The following is a 22,042-nucleotide window of genomic DNA, read 5'->3' as shown; positions in this document are numbered from 1 at the left end:
TTTATTTTTTGACCAATATTAATTATAAAAAAAGAAGATTGGGTGTACAGCATGGGACTTTTAACACTAAACAAGCCTGAAACACACCGGGGACTCTTATTTTGAAATGACAGAGACGTGGCTCCGTTTCAATGCTCTATTTTTAATATTTACCAAATTAAGCTTTTTATAGCCTATATATTATTATTATTCACAATATATATAATTGGAGACACAATGTATGGTCTGACGAGGGACATTTCCATAGTCAAATTTTTCTTTGCATGCCCTCGCTTGAATTTTGAAAACGTAATTATTAAAGGAACACTGAGGAATTAAAATAAAAACTATCGGCAACTATTGCCATACATTTTTGCAGATAACCGATAGTTCCAAAAAGCAACTATCGGCACTGATTAATCGGTAAAACCGATATATCGGTCTACCTCTACAAGAAAACATTTTTCGAAAGTCTTGTTTTCTCCATTTTAGTGTGGATGAGAGACAAAAAGTAGTAAAATCAGTGCAATTTCAACCAAATCCATATTAGTGTGGACATGGCCTTAGTTCTTTTCTGATTCTGTCCTGTTACGGCCTACTGACTAATGTTATCTTTACAGGGTTTGGAGGAGTATTGCACTTTAATTGACAGTTCCTCCTCATTCCGGGCGTATAGAGCAGCTTTAGCAGATGTGGAGCCTCCATGTATACCGTACCTGTAAGGACACCTCAAGCTTTAAAAAACATATTAGTTTTCAATAGTGATTCAAATTACATATTTTGGATATATAACACCCCTTTCTTCTGTTTTGCACTCTTTGTCACACAATACAGAGGTCTCATCCTCCAGGACTTAACTTTTGTGCATCTTGGGAATCCTGACCTCATTGATGGAAAGATAAACTTTTCCAAACGCTGGCAGCAGTTCAATATCCTGGACACAATGAGGCGCTTCCAGCAAGTGTGAGTACTTAAAGACTACATGAAATGGCTTTCGTAACACATTTAACTTCCGTAAAGAGACATATTTCTGTATTTTTGACTTAAACCGATTATTCAGTAGGCCGGGACTTGATTTAATCCATTAGGATTTGATTGGATCTTGAGGAGGTGACATGTGTTAGGCCATGGGTTTTCAAACTTTTTAATGCCAAGGACCCCCAAGTATGATAAAAAGACTGCTTTAAAATGTTTTTATGTATTAAGATCCATTTAATGTGTGTGAGAAAATTAAGTGTTATATTATAAAGACAACATATTTTGTGCAAAAAAAATTAATAATAAAATTAGCTTTTATATTGTTATTATACTCAAATCAAAAGAAATTATACAAATATGTAAAAACTATTTTGTATGAAGTTGACAGCGCATCTTTTTTCTAATAAATATTCGAAATTAACTAATGTTAGATGTATAAACCTAGTCTTAAGAAAGCAGACTAAAACAGTAATCATGTCAAATTCATTACATATTAAAGTTTTTTGTTTTTTTAAACACTTATTCTTCTCTGAAATTCTGCGGACCCCCTAGCACCCCCTTGCAGACCCCTGGGGGTCCCTGGACACCAGCTTAAAAACCGCCATGTTAGGCTATGATATTATAGGTGATTATTATTTAATAATATAATAATCCTTGGTTACATCAGCAGAAAATTTAAGTTAAAAGTCTCTATAGACGTGGAGGAAGTAATTACATTTTGATTAAAAATTAAAGAAAAAATGTATGAATTGTGCAGAATAAGACCAGGAACATTTATTACAAAAGTAAATAGGTTCTATTTTGATTTCACGTTGCCCTAACCCTTCCTTGGCCTTGCGGAACTTTCAGACCCACTTAGAACTAGGGCTGCAATCCAGGTGGAGGAGGACAAGTCTCAGTTGCCTCCGCTTCTGAGACAGTCAATCAGCGCATCTTATCACGTGGCTCGCTGTGCATGACACCGCGGAGACTCACAGCATGTGGAGGCTCATGCTACTCTCCGCAATCCATGCACAACTTACCACGCGCCCCATTGAGAGCATGAACCCCTAATCGCGACCACGAGGAGGTTAGCCCATGTGACTCTACCCTCCCTAGCACCCGGGCCAGTTTGGTTGCTTAGGAGACCTGGCTGGAGTCACTCAGCACACCCTGGATTCAAACTCGTGACTCCAGGGGTGGTAGTCAGCGTCTATACTCGCTGAGCTACCCAGGCCCCCCTTAATCATTTGCTCTTAACCGAAAATTCAGCTTGTGCTTTGAGTTAAGAGGTTGTGTAAACATGTGCTTACAAAAGTAAATAAATGTAAAAAAAATAGAAAATAAAAAAAAGAGGACAAAAGCATCTTTTAAAAAAACACTAAATACTTGATACTTCATATAAAAAATACTTTCTATTAAGTTTAGTTCAGTAAAACAAATCACTGCAAAAAATACTATTGTTATCGGGTGTTTTTGTCTTGTTTTCCATGTAAAAATATCTACAAATTGTCAAAACAAGATACATTTACCCGAGAAGCAACATATAAGATATTTAGACTTGCTTTCAGAGAATATATCTTGAATATAACTGTATTTTGTATATGTGTATTTTTTCACTTTTTAAGCCTGGTTTATACTTGACGCAGCCGCTTGTTCGCGAGGTTGCGCGCTACAAAAATGAAGTCATCACTGCATTGGCGGAAGTGCGTTTGCGCCACAAGCCCTCATTTCACGCGGTCATGCACACTCCAGTTTTTGTGACTTGGGCAAACAGTGCGTGGCGCAGCATTCAAAATGAACTACTTCTGTACGTCTGCACAGGCACATCTATGATCCGTCCATGCAGATAAAAGTAATAAAAGTATTATATAGTACAAGTAATTATAGTAATAAAATAAATAAAAACTGGGGTTTCAAAAGACAAAGATCATTAATCTGTTAAATCAGACATTTTAACAAATATTTTTGCTTTATTATTTTTACATAGCTTTACCATATTATGACAACATTGCAGTTCTATCAGAAAAACATTAAAATTACGTTTATTATCTGACCATTTCATCTTATAACGAATCTTCCATAAATAGAAATAGAATAGAAATAGAAGCACAAAAAACTAACACAGGTTAATGACAATTAATTACATTTGCCTTATTCCTGAAACACGAGCTGAACAAATGTGTGCACATCGTTAGTAAAACAATTATTGTGTCTTGTGCATGTACAGTATTTACACACAATTTTGTTTTGCTCATGTTTCATGATTATGGCCCAATGAGTTTGCTCAGTCACTACACTGCATGTTATAGCATTTCTGTAAGAGTTCATGTGAATGTAAGCATTTCAATGTAAATTTTATAAACAAATATAGGAACGGTGCCTTCAATGCATTGAATGAATGACTGTATCATTGCTCTTTAGATTAAAATTCTTCTGTATAGTTTGTTTAGAAAACTTAATAAGAATATAAGGTCAAGAAATATTCTTAGAAGGATTTATATGTGTTTTGAGGCATAAATAAATTTATTTGTCTGGTGCCTTTTATTGAATACTGAATAAAAACTAGTTTGAAGTTTGACACTTTTATAAAATTAAAAATAACTCACACAGGTAAATTTAGTCAATTTGCCTTATTCATGACACATGAGCAGAACACTTTTTAGTGTAAATCGTTAGTAAACACATTTTTGCACTGGGACAATTTACATTAGAATGCATTACACACACATTTTTAATACTCATGTTTCATGAAAAAGGATCAATGAGTTGTCTCAATCACTACACTGCACATTTAGTTTGCATATTTATAAGTGTGTATGTGGGTGCAAGCATTTCAATGCATATTTTATAAGCATAAAATATAGTAGTAGTTCCTTCTACACCTTGCATTTTTTGTGACTTCTAATTTTCTTTCTTATAGGCACTATGATCTCAAACACAATGACGACATTGTGTCCTTCTTCAATGACTTCAGTGATCATCTAGCTGAGGAGGCATTGTGGGAGCTCTCTTTGAAGATCAAACCTCGTAACATCACAAGACGAAAAACAGAACGAGAGGAAAAGACATAGTTCGCCTAAGTGAACAAACTGCATTTAAACCCCGTCCCCCAATGATGTGTCAAGACACAGCAATTAAAAAAGTTACTGTAATGGCAGCTACGAGACTGGATACTGTATTTCTGTTACAGTTGACCGAAACTTTTTTTTAAATCATGATTAGATTTTATTTTGTATTTGCACTGCATCTTAACCTGTATGTAAATTTGGAGTGAAGCTGTGCCGAGCACAAAGAGTTTCGTCGGATACATGAGATTGAGGTTTGAGATTATAACCTGGGATTTAAGGTGATTCCAGGACCATCTCACCACCTGGATGTTGGTAGTGCAATCTGGAAACAACACGACTCCAATTGCAAACTAATACCACGATGCCTCATCAGGCACTGAGGAGGTTTTAGTTCCTTGAAGACTGATATTTTTATTTATTTATTTTTTTATGTTACCAATGCACATAAAGACTCTTTGGGTTTAAAGGGATTGCTGTATGTTTAGCTACTGGATTGAACCTCTTTAAGCATGTGTGGTAATAGGTCATAATGAGGTCACAAGGTCATTAATAGTCATTAATCTATTCCTCATTTAACACGCTATCTGGCTGAATCCATTTAATTGCTGTTTTATGTTGACTGCATTTGTTACATTAATTCTTCAACAGGAGTGTGTCGATTTACATCTGCATCAAGCTCTTTAAAATGTACTGTCAAGAAATGTCACTTTCATATTTCGGTTACATATTACAGTGGTTCTCAACTAGGGGTTCGGGACCCACTAGGGGGCCTCAGCACACTTCCAGGGGGGCCTCAAGATCTCTTAGAATTATTTAAAATATGATAGATTATTATAATTTTTATATAATTATTATAATTTAACTTACTGAAAATGCTAAAAATGTAATAACTCTCTTCAACAGCTTGCTTTTTATGAAGAATATACAGTTCTAGACATTTCTGGAATCACAAGTTTGAAGGAAATGTCTTATAAATATCTAATAGCCTACATGGGGGGGATTTCGAATATTTTCTCCGACAATGGGGGGGGCCTTGGAGTCAAAAAGGTTGAGAACCACTGACCTGAGGCCTATTTAAAATCAATTGTCTTCCAATTACAGTTAATTATTGCTACTAATCAGGGAAACTCATTATTTTGTTTACCATTCAAGTTATTTATTTGTATATTTACCTGTATGTGCATAGATGTGCTTACAATACGCTTTTTATTCCAAGACCATCAGCACCACTTAGAGAAGAAGAATTGTGTTACTGTTTTTAGGGTACATTTCAGTATTTTTTCTCATAAGAAAAATATAACATTTTGCACAACAGCCAGGTACAAAATTTTGCTTCTGTCTGACCTCCAAGTAATATCACTTTGATCAAGGACCTACTATCAAGTGCTTAAAGCTGTTCATGTAGTGGTGTTAATGTGATTTAGTTTTTTTTTTAATGCAGTTTTCCTTTTGTTTTTTAAAAGGATTTTACATGGACATTTGTAGAGAGATTTTTCTCTGGTGTGTGATTATAAAATGTGCACTTTGAGGTTGATTGGGGTGAAAGAAGAAACTGTTGGGAAACGGTTTCAAATGGACAGATCACAGACGTACATATGTACAGTCATGTGAAAAAATAAGTACACCCCATGGAAATTGTTGGCTGCTTTGACATATTTGGACAAGCAAACATTTATTATTCTTTGGAACAGTGCCTATTAATAAAGTTGATGTACTTGAGCAAACCACAAGGAAAATTAGCTTTTTCAATGATTTATTAAACAAAAATATCAGTAGATGTGATATTCTTCTGTGGAAAAATGAAGTACACCCTTGGCCTCATAAGCTAGTATTGCCCCCTTTGGCAGAAATAACTCCTTGTAGGCGTTTTGCATAATTGTCCACCAGTCTCTGACACCAGCTTGCTGAAATTTTCGACCACTCTTCCTTGCTAAATTCTTTCAGCTGCAAGATGTTTGTGGGTTTTCTTGCATGTACTTTCAAACTCCCCCCACAACATTTCAATGGGATTCAAATCTGGGCTTTGACTACACCATTCCATAACCCTCCATTTCTTTTTTTCTAGCCATTCCTTGGTGGATTTGCTACTGTGTTTAGGATCATTATCGTGTTGAAAGGTCCACTTCCAGTTCAACTTCAACTTTCGGACAGCCTCACATTATCTTCAAGCACTCTTTGATATGATGCAGAATTCATAGTTGAATCCACAACTACAAGCTGTCCAGTCTCTCAGGCAGCGAAGCAACCCCAAATCCCAACCCCAAATCCAGCATTCCCACCACCGTGCTTCACAGTTGTATGAGGTTCTTCTCCTGAAAAGCTTGGTCTGGGCCAAACGTGTACTTGTACTGTGGCCAAACAACTCTATCTTTGATTTGTCTGTCCAGAGCACATTATTCCAAAAGGCCTGGTCTTTGCCTAAACGTTCACTGTCAAACTTTGTTTGAAATCTACACCACTTTTAGATGCTTTTCGTTACAGTGGAATGATTTATTTCAAATAATTTGGAGATCTTTTTAAATCTCTGGCCAGACACATAGTCATCCACAACCTTTTTTTCTGAAAGCCTTACAGAACTCTTTAGATCTTGTCATGTTGACACCACAAACCTCACTAGCAAAGAGAACACCAGACACTAGATGTGAGAGGTTTAATTAAGACAGGTTCCTCCTGCACTACCTAAGGAGGTTCTAATCATTGGCGCCCAATTTTGAACACCTGGTTCTAATTTTATGGATCTGAAGATGTGATAAATGTAGGGGTGTACATACTTTTTCCATCTGACTGATCTTACTTTTATTATTATTATTATTTAAATTATGAAAATGTCTTCAAAATGTCAATTTTATGGGTCATTTAAGTATATCAACTTTATTAATAGGCACTGTTTCAAAGAGGACCAAATATTTGCTTGTCCAAATATGTCAAAAAAGCCAACAAATTCCATGGGGTGTACTTATTTTTTCACATGACTGTATGAACCTGAATCCCTGCAATGATTTTCTGCAAACTGGAATGAAGTTGGTTTAAAATTCCAAAGACCACAGACCACATATCACCACTGTTTGAATATGATGATAATTCAGTTGCATATGACATACAACTGACATGTACCTCTGTACACGGAACCCTGTGAAACCTGGTAAAACAATATAAATATCACCAATGTCTTTTGAGTGTTTGTGATCCATTTTTGGCCTGCTAGTGACAGCATTGGTTATTCTGAAAGAACCCATTGAAATCTCTTGAATGTGTATGTAGTTATAGACTATAGTTCACCCAAAAATGAAAATTCTCTCATCGTTTGCTCATGACTTTCTTTCTTCTGCTGAACACAAATGAAGATTTTTAGAAGAATATCTCAGCTCTGTAGGTTCATACAATGCAAGTGAATGGTGGCCAGAACTTTGAAGGTCCAAGTGGTTAAATCCATGTCTTCAGAAGCGATATGATAGGGGTGGGCGAGAAACAGATCAATATTTAAATTATTTTTTTTACTAGAAATTATCCTCCCTGCCCAGTAGGTGGCGATATGTGCAAAGAATGTGAATCGCCAAAAACAAAACAAAAAAGAAGAATCTGAAAGATGAGATTTAGTGTAAAAAAGGACTTAAATGTTGATCTGTTTCTCACCCACACTTATCATATTGCTTCTGAAGGTATGGATTAAACCACTGGAGTCATATGGATTGCTTTTATGCTGCCTTTATGTGATTTTTGGACCTTCAAATATCCACCACCACTATATTTCACAGTGGGGATGAGGTACTTTTCTGAATGGCTATCTTTCTGTCCACACCAAACCAACCTCAACCTCAAACAACCTGGTGTTTGTTTAAAAAAAAAAAAAAAAAAAAAGCTCTATTTTGGTCTCATCTGACAAAAGAACCAGCTTCCACTGAAAGTTCCAGTAATATCTGACAAACTGTATGGCACTTGAGTTTGTTGTTTGATGACAGCAAAGGCTTTTTTTTTTGGCAACCCTCTGAAACAAGTTGTGGCATCTGATTGTATTTTTAGAGATGTTCTGACCCAAAGAGATCCTTGGAGACTTTTTTTGGGCCATTCAATCCATAGAAACTGGCTTTTTCAATCCGATAAACTTTTTACTGTATTTTCAGGTCTATCCTAAAGTGATGAATAACAATAGAAATGTGGCTTGTCTGTCACCTCACAGTCCTACTAAATTCCCCAGTGAAACAGGAAGTCATGGCTTGTTGTGTTCCTCCTAACAAAGACTGTTTAGCTCAAGACGGACTACTTGTATTAAAATGAATGGAACGCCTAATATGGCGGATGTAGCAAAAAAAGTCCCGCCTTACAGGTAAAAGAGCCAATCACCTTTTAGATACAGACATCGCCTGCCAGTCAACCCGAGAACGCGCATGCACATTAGCTGGACCAGCCTTTAAAAAAAAGCGTGTTTTTATTTTGTTTGTTTTTTGCGGGATCTAAGCAAAAGAAGCACAATTTATGATATCGTTGATGTAAGATTTAACTGGTGGTTTGAAATACGTTCTTTGATCGTAATCATAACCGACCATTTTGGAGATTTCGGTCTTTCCCCATTCAAGTAGATAAGAGCTATCCTTGTATGCCCCGAAGAAGCGTTCCAAAGATTGCCGCCGAGTGGACTGACTTGCCTTGAAAGCGACGTTGGTTCCTACTAATTTCCAGTGGTGCCTTTTCACAGACAGTGATGACGCGTTTCCGCCTTATTTAGCAGCGTAAATCTCGCATTTCTTTTTAAAAAATTTTTTTTTATATATATTCTAAATTTTTTTAAATATTGAGTGTACATTTATAACATTGTGCTTATTGTTACATTACCCTGGAATTCGTTTGAAAAAAATTACCACAGCTGCGAGGGGGTTTCTATTACAGCTACTGAGAGAGAGAGAGAGAGAGAGAGAGAGAGAGAGAGAGAGAGAGAGAGAGTGTAAATTTGGCAACTTCTCCCATCTGACTGTCTTAATCCTCTTCTGGAAAGTCATTCAAACGTAATAGTGTATTTTTTCTTTTATTGTTGGAGCAAATTAGTAAGTGAAAATAATATTTGATGTGGTCTCCCATTCATCGCTGTCTAAGGGGGGGGGGAGAGATTTATTTCTGTCACATGTTTATTATTATTATTATTATTATTATTATTATTATCATCATCATCATCATATAATTTTATTGTTGTGTACTTAAATTAACGTATGAGTGAATGAACTAGCTACTCATCCCATGAAGCATTGTGATTGAAATAATCGAAATAATTGCCTATTTTCTTTTTTCTATTGTTTTAATTTGCCAGTGGGGATAAAAAAAAAAACGAAATTAAAGATATATTCTGTGAAAAAAAAATGTCTTAATATCTGACACAATTTTGTTTCTCAAGTAAATTTGCTTGTTGTTTAGATATTTGTAAGAAAATGTTGGCAGCTATTAACAATTATTTTTTTTACAGCGACTTTTATTTTGAAATCTCATAATTGCCTTCCATTTTTTTTTTAAAAAAAACTCGCAGGCTTGTTGTTTCATATTCTGCTGTGTTGTGTCGCATCTGTAAACTATCACTGTTCTCCCTGATTGAAAGCTAATCGAGTGAAAATGAATGTGATCGATCATGTGCGGGATATGGCAGCGGCCGGGCTGCACTCGAATGTGCGGATCATCAGCAGTTTACTCCTGACCATGAGCACCAACAACCCGTGAGTATCTCCGGTGTCATTTTCAATATCTTAAAATAAATATATATTAGAATATATATTAAATGTTAAAATAATAGAATACAAATATAACGTATAAAATGCATAAACTATAAAAATACTATATGTGAATATCTTAAATAATTATAAAACCCATATGAAAGATGTCTGATCTGAAGTGTGTATCTGTTCAATGATGAACAGTATAAAGCATTGTAAACATGGACTACTTAAAGGTACTGTCTAACACTAAAAGTTTATTCGTCAGATCCACAGAACAGCATACAACAACACAGAAATGTGTTATCATGCATGTTCACACTATTTTTTTTTTTTTTTTTTACATATACAGTGGTGTATTAATATGGTAAGTCAAAGTACCGTGATATTATTGCCATCTGATACCATCATGGTACCACCTCAGTGCTTTTGGACCATAGCAAATTAATATGGGTTCTACTTCAATCGGTTTAAGCTTATTTTTTTAAGTCAAAGTAGCTCTAACACACACATCCAATCTTGTTTTAATAACTGGATGCCAGGTTTCTCCTGACTCTAATTAGCTTTTGTTGACATCATTAGCCTAGGGGTTCACATACTTTTTCCAACCTACAGTATGAATGTTTGAATTATGTTTTATGGACAAGAACAATACAATAATTTGTGTGTTATTGTTAAAAAAAAAAGATTGTGTTTGTTCATTATTGAAACTTAGATTAAGATCAAACCAGATTTGAAGACAAATTTATACACAAGGTTATATGTGTAATAGGGTTCACATACTTTTTCTTGCCACTGTACAATGTGCTATAACAGACAGACAAAGAGTAAACAACTTACACAGACAACAAACTTACATAAACTCACACAATAAAGTAGAATGCAATAATACACATGTATAAAGTGATTATATAGTGTTAATGATATTGCAAAAAGGTTTTTTTTATTTTCCATTTGTGTGTGTGTGTGTGTGTGTGTATGTATGTGTATATATATATATATATATATATATATATATATATATATATATATATATATATATATATATATATACTGTGTGTGTGTATGTATATATATATATATAAATTGGCTCCTCTACCAGAACAGCTTTTATATACAGTATATATATATATATATATATATATATATATATATATATATATATACACACACACACAGTATATATATATATATATATATATATATATATATATATATATATATATATACACACACACAGTATATATATATATATATATATATATATATATATATATATATACACACACACAGTATATATATATATATATATATATATATATATATATATATACTGTATATAAAAGCTGTTCTGGTAGAGGAGCCAATTTTTAAAGTCAACATGAAAGCAAAATCGACCCTATTTACTTTTTTAATACACATTCTGTTCTTATTGTGCATATTTTATTGGTTCATTTTATTTAAAATATTTTTAATAAAATGCCTTCATAATCTTCACAGGGAGCTCTTCTCTCCATCTCAGAAATACCAGCTGCTGGTGTATCATGCTGATGCCATCTTCCATGATAAAGAGTACAGGAATGCAGCCTGCAAATACAACATGGCTTTACAGCAGAAGAAAGTGCTCAGCAAAACTTCCAAAGTGCGTCCCTCCAACACAGGTGGCACAACATCTGCGCTGCAAGCACAGGCGAGCTCTCCCAAACCCTCAATATCTCCCTTACACTAATTGGCCTTGGTAAACACAGTTTCCACCAAAATACTATAGTTTGGTGCAGTGTTTTCTGCTTTGGATTATTTGCTTCTGTTTGTATTATTTTCTGGTTATTGTTTCTACAATAATATCGTGGCACCTTCTTAGCCCCCACTGTTATTAATAAAGGAATGAATATTAAATTGTTAAATTGATATGATTTTATAAGATTGACAGTAACTGTATCTGCTATGGTACTTCGGTGAAAACTCTAGTTGCCATGGCAATTTTTTATCGAGTTAATGAAATTCCTGTCCTAACAAGCATTTTACTCATTAACTACAGAATTTGCCATCAGAGATTGAAGTGAAATATAAAATCGCAGAGTGTTACACTATTCTAAAGTTGGATAAAGATGCAATATCAGTGCTGGATGGGATCCCTTCTCGTCAGAGAACGCCAAAGGTCTATATCTTTTCAGATATACTGTATATTATGATTGCTGTTATAAATGAGCACATTGCTTAATTGTTTGCATATGTTTTATTTGTAGATCAACATGATGCTGGCTAATCTTTACAGAAAGGCCGGCCAGGAGCGTTCAGCTGTTACAAGCTACAAGGAGGTCTTAAGACAGTGTCCAATGGCTCTTGATGCCATAATTGGTTCGTAAGAATGCGGCATGTGTTTGCGATGGCGTTTTGGCCGCTTGTCCTTTCTTTGTGTTGAAAGATAGTTATAAAAGCATCCCACTTTCTAATCTGTTGCAGGGCTTCTGTCTCTGTCGGTGAAGGGGGCGGAGGTCGCTTCCATGACAATGGACGTGATTCAGAGCATCCCGAATCTTGATTGGCTGTCTGTTTGGATCAAAGCCCATGCTTTCATACATGGAGGGGACAATCAGAGAGCTATCAACACTATCTGGTGAGGATTTGACAGCGTCAAAAATGTGCATTATAAGATTAATTTAACATTAGTACATGCTGTGAACCAACTTTTATTTCCTAGCTGTGTTGGTTTGCCATGGAAGCATTTTGAAATAATATTTATTAGTTGTCTGAGATTTTGTTGAGAAATGTGTTTACGCAGCTTACGCAGAGATTTGTTTTTTGTTTGTTGAAAAATCTCTATGCAGAATCATTTACGGAAGATTTTCAATGAATAATGTCTGTTCTTCACTCAAAGCTATCGCATAACATCAGAAGACTTGAATTATAGCGCACAGGTCTTGGGGCTACTTTATTTGGTACTTTTATGGTGTTTTTGGCCTTTTTTGTGCTTGACAGCTGTAGTCACTATGAACTGTTGTTGTATGCAAAAGAGCTGTGTGAAGATTCTTCAAAAATTCTCCTTGTGTGTGCAGGAAACCATCTTTCATTTCTTAGCTCTACACTGTTGAAGGATCAGTGACATGACACTTACTTTTTGGTCCAGATCTATTAAATGATTCAAAAATACATTACAAATGCAATTCACTCAAAACAGTTAGACCTATTTGAAAACACATCTTCTGTGGTGAACATGTTTTCAATTACTGAGTTCAAAGTCAAGTTCAAACATTTTTCTGGGGATTAAAATAAAAAATGTCATGTGGTCTGGAGTCTAAAAAATGTATAATTAACAGCTGAAGTGCAGAATAATATTTTATTATTATTTATTAAAAAAAAAAAAAAAAAAACAGTGAAACAATTTTATTTTAAAATATTATTAATATTTCATAAAATCTTGTCCATAGAATCAAAGTCAGGTGGTTTAACCAACATGCAGGTAGCCATTTTGTTGTAATGAGATAAAAAAAATATAAAACAGAGAGGACCCCTTTAGACCATCAGTACTGTTTTATTTCATATATATAAATCATTATTTTGTCATATCATTAAATATCAATATTTTGACATTTTTAAGAAAAGGCACCTTTTGTTCAGGTCATATGGAGTAACCCTAAAAAAAATTATTGATATTCTTGATTCAAAAATTCTTTAAAAAAAGTCACTAAACTCAAAAGTTTGATTTTTAAAAAAATTTTTTTTTATTTATTATGTTGCATGCATTCTTGTATTCCAGGTGCAAGGAAAGTATTTTAATACTTTTTTCTTGATGATTACACCACATAAATTTTTTTTTAAGTCATTAAATTGTATTTTATTTTATTTTATTTTTTATTTTTTTGAAAATGCTATTAAAAAAATTTCTACAAACTAATTTTTATCACCTCTGACATCCATGTTTGTCAATGACCCACAAATATTTCTTATTTTCTAAGCTTTTGTTGACTAATGCTTCTCCTCCTGTAGCTCTTTGGAGAAGAAGTCTCTCTTGAGGGATAACGTTGATTTGTTAGTCACCCTGGCTGATGTGTACTTCAGGGCTGGAGACACCAAGAACTCCATCTTGAAGTTCGAGCAGGCACAGATGCTCGACCCTTATCTGATCAAAGGTACAAGACTGAAAACAATTCTTTAAGCATTTAGATCCATCGCATGATGTTTCTTTAACCTCCTGAGACCCGAGCGTGACTGATGTGTGCATTTTCCATTTCCCTTTTTGATTTGTAACTAGTAGCACCTAATAAACAAGCAAAAAATAAATAAGTTACTAGAGCAAATAATTTTCCTAAAAATTGATGTCTACGTTACGCTGTGGAAAGTCTGATTTCTTTTTTTTTTTTTTTTTTTTTTTTTTATCAAATAGTTTGTTTCCAGGAGTGTTGGTTATTCATGTTTTTGAGACGTTACAGACATTACATCAGAAATTAGCATATTGAAAGTTATATAAAAAACATGTTTTTCTACTTTTGAGGGAATAATGTCCCAAAATCCACATATGTGGACATCATGTTTATCAGAGCACTGATGTGCAAAAATGAATGGATTTATTTAAAGCAGCATATCAAACGAGTGTAAAGAGACACTACTATTTACACCCAAACAGGTTTCAATGAAACTTGTGTAATGTTACGGGAGGCACTTTTGTTTGCTGTGCACCCGTAGAAGTGAAACAGTTCAACAGAAATCAACAGTTGTGCAGTTGTGTCACGTGACTTGATGCGCCAGACTGTCATTTAACCCTTAAATGACAGTCTAGAGTGTTGTGAACAGTATTCAGTCAGATTAAATTAATTTTAAAGATGCTTTGCGTATAGGAAAGCCAAAATATAATGTCCATTCACGTGGAATCGTGGTCACATGAGGTTAAATGCAAGTGCATTTTTCTGTCTGTTAGAATGAACTAATACATTTAATTTGTAGGTATGGATGTGTACGGTTATCTTATGGCCAGAGAGGGACACCTAGAAGATGTTGAGGTTCTTGGAGGACGACTGTTCAACATATCTGACCAGCATGCCGAGCCCTGGGTCATCTCTGGGTGAGTCTATTCCTATAAAGACTAACTGTTTCAAAGAGGCTAGAAACTCTGTTTGTTTTTTTTATCTCACTCTCTTTGAATTTTGATTTCTCTTTCAGATGTCACAGTTTCTACAGTAAACGCTACTCTCGAGCCCTCTATCTGGGTGCTAAAGCCATTCAGCTGAACAGTAACAGTGTGCAGGCTCTCCTCCTGAAGGGGGCAGCACTTCGTAATATGGGCCGAGTGCAGGAAGCTATCATACACTTCAGGGAAGCCATGAGACTGGCACCCTGTCGTCTGGACTGCTATGAAGGCAAGAAAGAATTTCAGTTTTATCATATTGGATATATAGGTTAGACAAAGCCTGTGCTATTTTCTGCCCATTTGGAATCAACTTAAAGCATTAGTTTCTTGTTTGTAGGATTGATTGACTGCTACCTTGCTTCTAATGGTATCCGTGAGGCGATGGGAATGGCCAATAACATCTACAAGACCCTGGGTGCTAATGCCCAAACTCTCACTATCCTGGCCACAGTGTGTCTGGAAGACCCCATGACTCAAGAGAAAGCAAAGACACTGCTGGATAAAGCTCTCACACAACGACCCGACTACATCAAAGCTGTTGTGAAGAAAGCGGAGCTCCTAAGTATGTCAATCATTCAGGTTCCACATTTTTAATCACTAACTCATTTCAAGCATTTAAGCATAAGCCTTTTTAAGATCATGAGAAACATAAAGTGGCATGAAAAAAATATGTGATCTTTGGAATTACATCAGAATCAGAATCAGAATGAGCTTTTTTGCCAAGTATGCTTACACATACAAGGAATTTGTCTTGGTGACAGGAGCTTCCAGCGCACAACAATACAAAAACAGCAACAAGACTTTTAAAAAATAATTAAAATTGAATAAAAAATAGATAAATATTGAAAAGAAAAAAGTATATATATAAGAATACAAAATAGACAAAATATATATATATATATGTATACACACACACACACACACATACACATATATATATATATGTATATATATATATATATATATATATATACACATACATACATACACACACACACACACACACATACGTAGTGCAAATCTAAATACAAATCGGTTATGTACAGTGTAAGGGAATGTAATGGCAGAAGAGGTTGGATGTGTTGGATAATATAAAAAGACTAAACTGTATATTGCACATTAATTATTGCTCAATGGGGCAGTTTTAACTGTTCATGAGATGGATAGCCTGGGGGAAAAAACTGTTCCTGTGCCTGACGGTTCTGGTGCTCAGAGCTCTAAAGCGTCGGCCAGAAGGCAACAGTTCAAAAAGGTAATGGGCAGGGTGAGTGGGATCCAGAGTGATTTGTCCAGCCTTTTTCCTCACTCTGGAAGTGTATAGTTCTTGAAGGAGGGGCAGGGGGCAACCAATAATCCTCTCAGCAGTCCGAACTGTCCTTTGTAGTCTTCTGATATCCAATTTCATAGCTGAACCAAACAGAAGTGCAGAGGACAGACTCAGTGACTGCTGAGTAGAACTGTATCAGCAGCGCCTGTGGCAGGTTGAACTTCCTCAACTGGCGAAGGAGGTACAACCTCTGCTGGGCCTTTATCGCAATGGAGTCAATGTGGGTCTCCCACTTCAGGGACTATATGCGTTTTATGTATACATTTTAATCTTCATCTAAGTTCCAATAATGAAAAAACAATCTGTTTTAACTAATAACACACAAATTATTGTATTTTTCTTGTACATTTTGAATACATCATTCAAACATTCACAGTGTAGGTTGGAAAAAGTATGTGAATCTCTAGGCTAATGAGATCAACAAAAGCTTATTAAAGTCAGAAGTTGGAAAACCTGGCTTCCAGTTAATGAAATGAGATTGGAGGTGTGGGTTAGAGCTGCTTTGACTAATAAAAAGCACTCAAACATTTTGAGTTTGCTATTCACAAGAAGCATCTGCTGAAGTGGACCATGCCTTGCAAGAAAGACATCTCAGAAGACCTACGATCAAGAATTGTTGCTTTGCATCAAGCTGGAAAGGGTTACAGAGTTATCTTGAAGAGCTTAGATATTCATCTGTCCACAGTTAGACAAATTGTCTATAAATGGAGACGATTTAGTACTGTGGCTAGTGAATTAATGAATTCTCAATGAGGTAAAAAAACAACAACCCTAGAGTGACAGCTAAAGACTTGAAGGAATCATTGGAACTGGTTAACATCTCTGTTCATGAGTCTACTATACAGAAAACATTAAACAGCCAGGACACCACGAAGGAAGCTGCTGCTTGCCAACAAAAACACTGCTGCGCACCTGAAGTTTGTCAAAGACCACCTTGACACTCAACAGTGCTACTGGGAAAATGTTTTGTGGACTGATGAAACTAAGGTTGTGTTGTTTGGGAAGAACACGCAGCACTACATATGGTGTAAAAAGGGCACCGCATACCAACATGAAAACATCATCCCAACTGTGAAGTATGGAGGAGGGAGCATCATGATTTGGGGCTACTTTGCTGCTTCGGGGCCTGGACCGCTTGCCATCATCGAGGGAAAAATTAATTCCCAAGTTTATCAAGATATCCTACAGGAGGTCAAATTGGCAGCTACCGGAAATGCTTGCTTGATGTTCTTGCTACCAAAGGAGGATTGACCACTTATTAAATTCAAGGGTTCACTTACTTTTTCCATAGCACTGTGAATGTTTAATGGGATTTGTTCAATAAAGGCATGAAAGATTATAATTGTTTGTATGTTATTATCTTAAGCACATTGTGTTTGTCTGTGTGACTTTGATGAATATGAGATCACATTTTATGACCAATTAATGCAGAAAACCAGCTAATTCCAAAGGGTTCACATACTTTTTCTTGCCACTGTACATTTAGTCAAGTGTGTCCAAACATTTAAATGATAGTGTATAACACATTTTAATTATGGAAAATACATTTCTTAATCAAAACAATTGGCTAAAGGTTTCGCTATCCAATCAACAGGGCTGTCGGTAAATTTTGGAACAGACATTTGGTAAAATGACCATTTCTCTGTTAATCTGGCAAGTGGACACTGATATAAGAAAATAATCTCAACATGGCCAAATATCGGCCAGTTTATTAGCTTAGCCGATGTATCGGTCTGTCACTACTTAACATCTTATTTATTTTTGTTTCAGGTCGAGAACAGAAACACGAGGAAGGGATCGCACTTCTACGAAACACTTTAGCCAATCAGAGCGACTGTGTTCTTCACAGAATGCTGGGAGATTTTCTGGTAGCTGTTAATGATTATCAGGAGGCCATGGACCAGTACAGTATAGCACTCAGGTAACATCACTCTCCTCTCTTGCTGGCACACTTTACATAAAAATGATATCAAGCAGCTAAAAAATACAAACTTGAACCAAGATTACCATTCATTACAAAGCTAACTGTAATTTCTGCATTCAAATTAATTATGATAATTTTATGTGGGGCTTAAATCAAACATGTCTAGGTGGTGTAACTGTCGAGAAATGATAAAAACAAAAGTCAGTAGTTTTGCATAGTCTTTGATTTATTATTTCTTTATATTTTGTTTAAAAAAATTATCAGTATCTGAAAAACCGCTATATCATTGTGGAGCAACCAACATTTTGTTGTCATGTAGCTAGAAAACCATAAAACAGGAAATGATATCACAGAATAGGGACCCTGATAACTGTCAAGGTTAAATGTTCAGATATTTTGACTTTTTTTTTTTTTTTTTCAAAAGGCATGGATTTTTCAGGTCAAGTGGAGTAACCCTATGAAAACTTGATTTGATATTCATGATTAAAAAAAAATATGATATTTGTAAAAATAGTTGTGTACACTAAAGGTGAAAGAAAGAACGTTAGTACTTTTTACTTGCTTGTTAAACCACTTGTCATATTTAGAGTTGTTAAATAGATTTTTTGTTAAATGGAATGTACTGTACATTTTCAAATATGTATGGAACAACATGAATACAAAGATTACATTTCTAAGAACTTTTTAAACTAGATTTTTTTAAAAAGATCTTTCCCTTTTGTCTTTTTCGACATCCTTTTTAGTCATTGGGAATGGGAATCTTGTGGAATTTAAAAGAATAGTTCACCCAAAAATGAAAATTTGCTGATAATTTACTCACCCTCAGGCCATCCAAGATGTATCTGAGTTTCTTTCTTCATCAAAACAGAATTTAAGACTTTTAGGATTTCATTTCAGGCCGCCGCCTCTAAACAATGCAAGTGAATGTCCTCCATTTTTTTAACGGTCCAAAATGCATATTTAGGGTGCATCAAAATAATCAACATGACTCCAGTTGACAAATAAAGTTCTTCTGAACCCAAACGATTGATTATTTTTAGAAACAAAACAATACTTGTATACTTTTTAACTACAAATGTTCGCTTCTGTACATCTCTGTGACGCGCACTCATGAGAGTGATGACGTAAGCTCGTTGGTAAGGTCACGCGTCACGTGGAGGAGGAGTCAGGAAGCGCGTCACTGTTTACAAGAGAAACTTGTGCCGTTCACAAACCAAAAGTGTCCAAATCAATTTCAAAACAATATAAAAAAAAATCTAAAAAAAAATCAAAAAAACAAAAATGTAAACAATGATGCGCTTCCTGCCTCCTCAGTTCCTTTTTTTTTTTTTTCGCCCAATTTGGAATGCCCAATTCCCAGTGCGCTTTTAAGTCCTCATGGTCGCGTAGTGATTCACCTCAGTTCGGGTGGCGGAGGACGAATCCCAGTTGCCTCCACGTCTGAGACCATCAACCTACGCATCTTATTACGTGGCTTGTTGAGCGCGTTGCCACGGAGACATAGCGGGTGTGGAGGCTTCATGCCATCCACCGCGTCATCCGCACTCAACTCACCATGTGCCCCACCGAGAACGAACCGCATTATAGCGACCACGAGGAGGTTACCCCATGTGACTCTACCCTCCCTAGCAACCGGGCCAATTTGGTTGCTTAGGAGACCTGGCTGGAGTCACTCAGCACACCCTGGGATTCGAACAACGAACTCCAGGGGTGGTAGCCAGCATATTTTACCACTGAGCTACCCAGGCCCACCTCCTCGGTTCCTTAATGGTTCCATTAATGATTCTTTTAGTTATTTTGAGGAAGAATTATTTGGAAATAAGAAATTCAGTAACAGCTCCGACTGGATAAGTATTTTTGTTGCTTTGGATAAAAGCACCTGCTAAATGAATAAATGTACATTTTTGATTCAGAGCCAGCTCATAAGAGTCATTCGTTTGGTAATCGGAATACAACGCGCTGTGTGCTGCTTGCTGTAGATTCAAAAGAGCCAGCTCTTAAGAGTCATTCGTTCGGGAATTGGACTACACCTGTTGCGCTGTATGTTGTGTGCTGTAGATTCAAGAGAACCGACTCAAATGAGACATTAGTTCGGGAAACAGACTACACTGGACACGATGTGTGTTTCACACTGTAGATTCAAAAGAACCAGCACAAAAGAGTCATTCGTTCGGGAATCAGACTACACTAAGACGCTATGAGGGTTTCACGCTGTAGATTTAAAAGAACCAGCACAAAAGAGTCATTCGTTTGGGAATCAGACTACACCTGTTGTGTTGGATGTTGCGTGCTGTAGATTCAAAAGAACCAACCGAACTGAGACATTGGTTCGTGAATCGACTACACTGGACACAATTTGTGTTCAGGCACTACCGCTGAATTGTGCAGTAGGAAACATTATAAGAGTATTTTTTTGCACACCGTTTCATCCGGATCAGCAGGAAACTACATGTTCGGGAACTATTAATGAAACAAAGTCATGAAAGTCTCTGTATTTTCTTTTATTTTTAACTCTGTTTCCAAACCTATTAGTCATTGTCCCTTATTCTTGTAGCCTCGATCCGAACGACCAGAAGTCCCTTGAGGGCATGCAGAAGATGGAGAAGGAGGAAAGCCCCACAGACGCGACAGTGGAGCTTGATGGTGATGATATGGAGGGCAGTGGGGAGGAGGGGGACCTGGAGGGCAGTGACAGTGAGGCGGCGCAGTGGGCTGATCAAGAGCAGTGGTTCGGCATGCAGTGACCCCAAAAACTCGCTAACTGACTCCCAAGAGCACTTCAGACTTCTGTGTGCCACTGGTAACATCCACACTCTGTCGATGAACGGACAGCCGCTGTAATGCTCACTGCTGCCCTCTGGTGGTGAGTTATGCTCATTGTCATTTTGGGGTTATTGGATTTGTGGATGACATTTGGATTTGATGTCGTTTTGACTTTATTCGTTTGGTACCTTGCCCCCAATCTTTCCAGTTGTGTCATATCAAGTGATTATTTAGTATGTAGCTTATTATCAGTATGTAACCGGACTCTACAAGTATACAGTACTAAAAAGAAGCATTTCAGTGTCTAACTTGGAAACAAATAGCTAAGCCAACACCAAACTTGTCGACAAGGACAGGATGGTCATATTTCAACATACGTGCCTGCATGTGTTGGACTAAATCCACAATTTAACGCTTCACTCTTTATCACCCGCTTTAAAAAAAAGAATAATAGTAATGACAGTGGGTGTTTGTTGTCAGTATTTGGCATCAGTGAGAGGTTGTCAGTATTGTTTGGCTTTAAACATCATGGACTACACTTCTGCTGTTTATGGGCAAAATTCATGACTAGGTCAGCTACCTGCCCATTTTATGCATAAACGTGTCAAATCTGTAATTATTATGCATGCTTTATTGAGGCTTTTTGCTTCCAACAAAGAAAGTGAAGATGTTGATGTTAAAGAGAGTTTTCTGCACAGCAGTGAAAATGCTTAAAACATAACACAATCCCACAAAATCATTTCCTGGGGGGCTCTTTGTAACTTTTTTTTTTTTTATTCTGAATCTCTTGAAAACATGCCCAGGTCACATTTCACCCCAAAATCTTAAGGAAAAGAAAATTATTTTGCATAAAGGAAATGAAGCCTGATGAGGCTAAAATTTTTTGAACTGTATTTTATTTGTTTTTTCTACAATTAGGCACATTTGCCTCCCAAATTTTTTTTTATTTTTATTTATTTATTTTTTTGTATTTACCATTTATCTCAAAAGTGATTCTGATTACTGTAATGCAGTGCAAAAATTCCTAATGGTCCTAAAAAAATAGGCCTAATTTTCTGTATGCAAAATATAGTTTGTTGATTTTGGGGTAAAATATGACCTTGAGATTCACCCAAGCAAGCAAGAAATGTAATCATTCAAATTAAATTTCTGTAACCTTAAGTGCTTATTTTGCAGTGTTTATTATTTTAATATTTACAGTAC

At 35.9% G+C, this 22,042-nt stretch overlaps 2 protein-coding genes across 4 annotated transcripts in view; both read left to right on the top strand.

Annotated features, from left to right (window-relative positions):
• Positions 1–7,177, top strand: part of LOC127415147 (rap guanine nucleotide exchange factor 1-like) — a 56,478-nt gene extending 49,301 nt beyond the window's left edge. For all 3 annotated transcript variants that reach the window (XM_051653736.1, XM_051653737.1, XM_051653739.1), the window contains 3 exons: positions 600–697; positions 814–942; positions 3,860–7,177. In XM_051653736.1, coding sequence (XP_051509696.1) covers positions 600–697; positions 814–942; positions 3,860–4,010 — 378 coding nt within the window. In that variant the 3' untranslated portion in view covers positions 4,011–7,177. The remainder of the gene's footprint in view (positions 1–599; positions 698–813; positions 943–3,859) is intronic.
• Positions 7,178–9,513: 2,336 nt separating this feature from the next.
• Positions 9,514–22,000, top strand: LOC127415152 (anaphase-promoting complex subunit 7). Its single transcript, XM_051653752.1, has 11 exons — positions 9,514–9,703; positions 11,201–11,390; positions 11,739–11,858; positions 11,947–12,058; positions 12,164–12,317; positions 13,688–13,830; positions 14,642–14,759; positions 14,858–15,054; positions 15,163–15,387; positions 17,923–18,073; positions 20,631–22,000. The coding sequence occupies exons 1-11, from the start codon at positions 9,603–9,605 to the stop codon at positions 20,818–20,820; spliced, it is 1,701 nt and encodes a 566-aa protein (XP_051509712.1). The 5' UTR covers positions 9,514–9,602; the 3' UTR covers positions 20,821–22,000.
• Positions 22,001–22,042: the final 42 nt, after the last annotated feature.

The sequence above is a fragment of the Myxocyprinus asiaticus genome, chromosome 24 (assembly GCF_019703515.2).
Source record: "Myxocyprinus asiaticus isolate MX2 ecotype Aquarium Trade chromosome 24, UBuf_Myxa_2, whole genome shotgun sequence".
In the NCBI taxonomy this organism is placed as follows: Eukaryota; Metazoa; Chordata; class Actinopteri; order Cypriniformes; family Catostomidae; genus Myxocyprinus; species Myxocyprinus asiaticus.
The sequence above is the reverse complement of the archived record's forward strand: the minus strand, read 5'-3'. Positions and strand labels throughout refer to the sequence as shown.

Excerpts from the sequence above, each read along its gene's own strand:
- LOC127415152 (XM_051653752.1), top strand. The coding sequence starts at position 9,603 with ATGAATGTGATCGATCATGTGCGGGATATGGCAGCGGCCGGGCTGCAC. Across the intron at positions 12,318-13,687 it reads AGAGCTATCAACACTATCTG|CTCTTTGGAGAAGAAGTCTC; the intron begins GTGAGGATTTGA and ends CTCCTCCTGTAG. Across the intron at positions 18,074-20,630 it reads CAGTACAGTATAGCACTCAG|CCTCGATCCGAACGACCAGA; the intron begins GTAACATCACTC and ends TTATTCTTGTAG.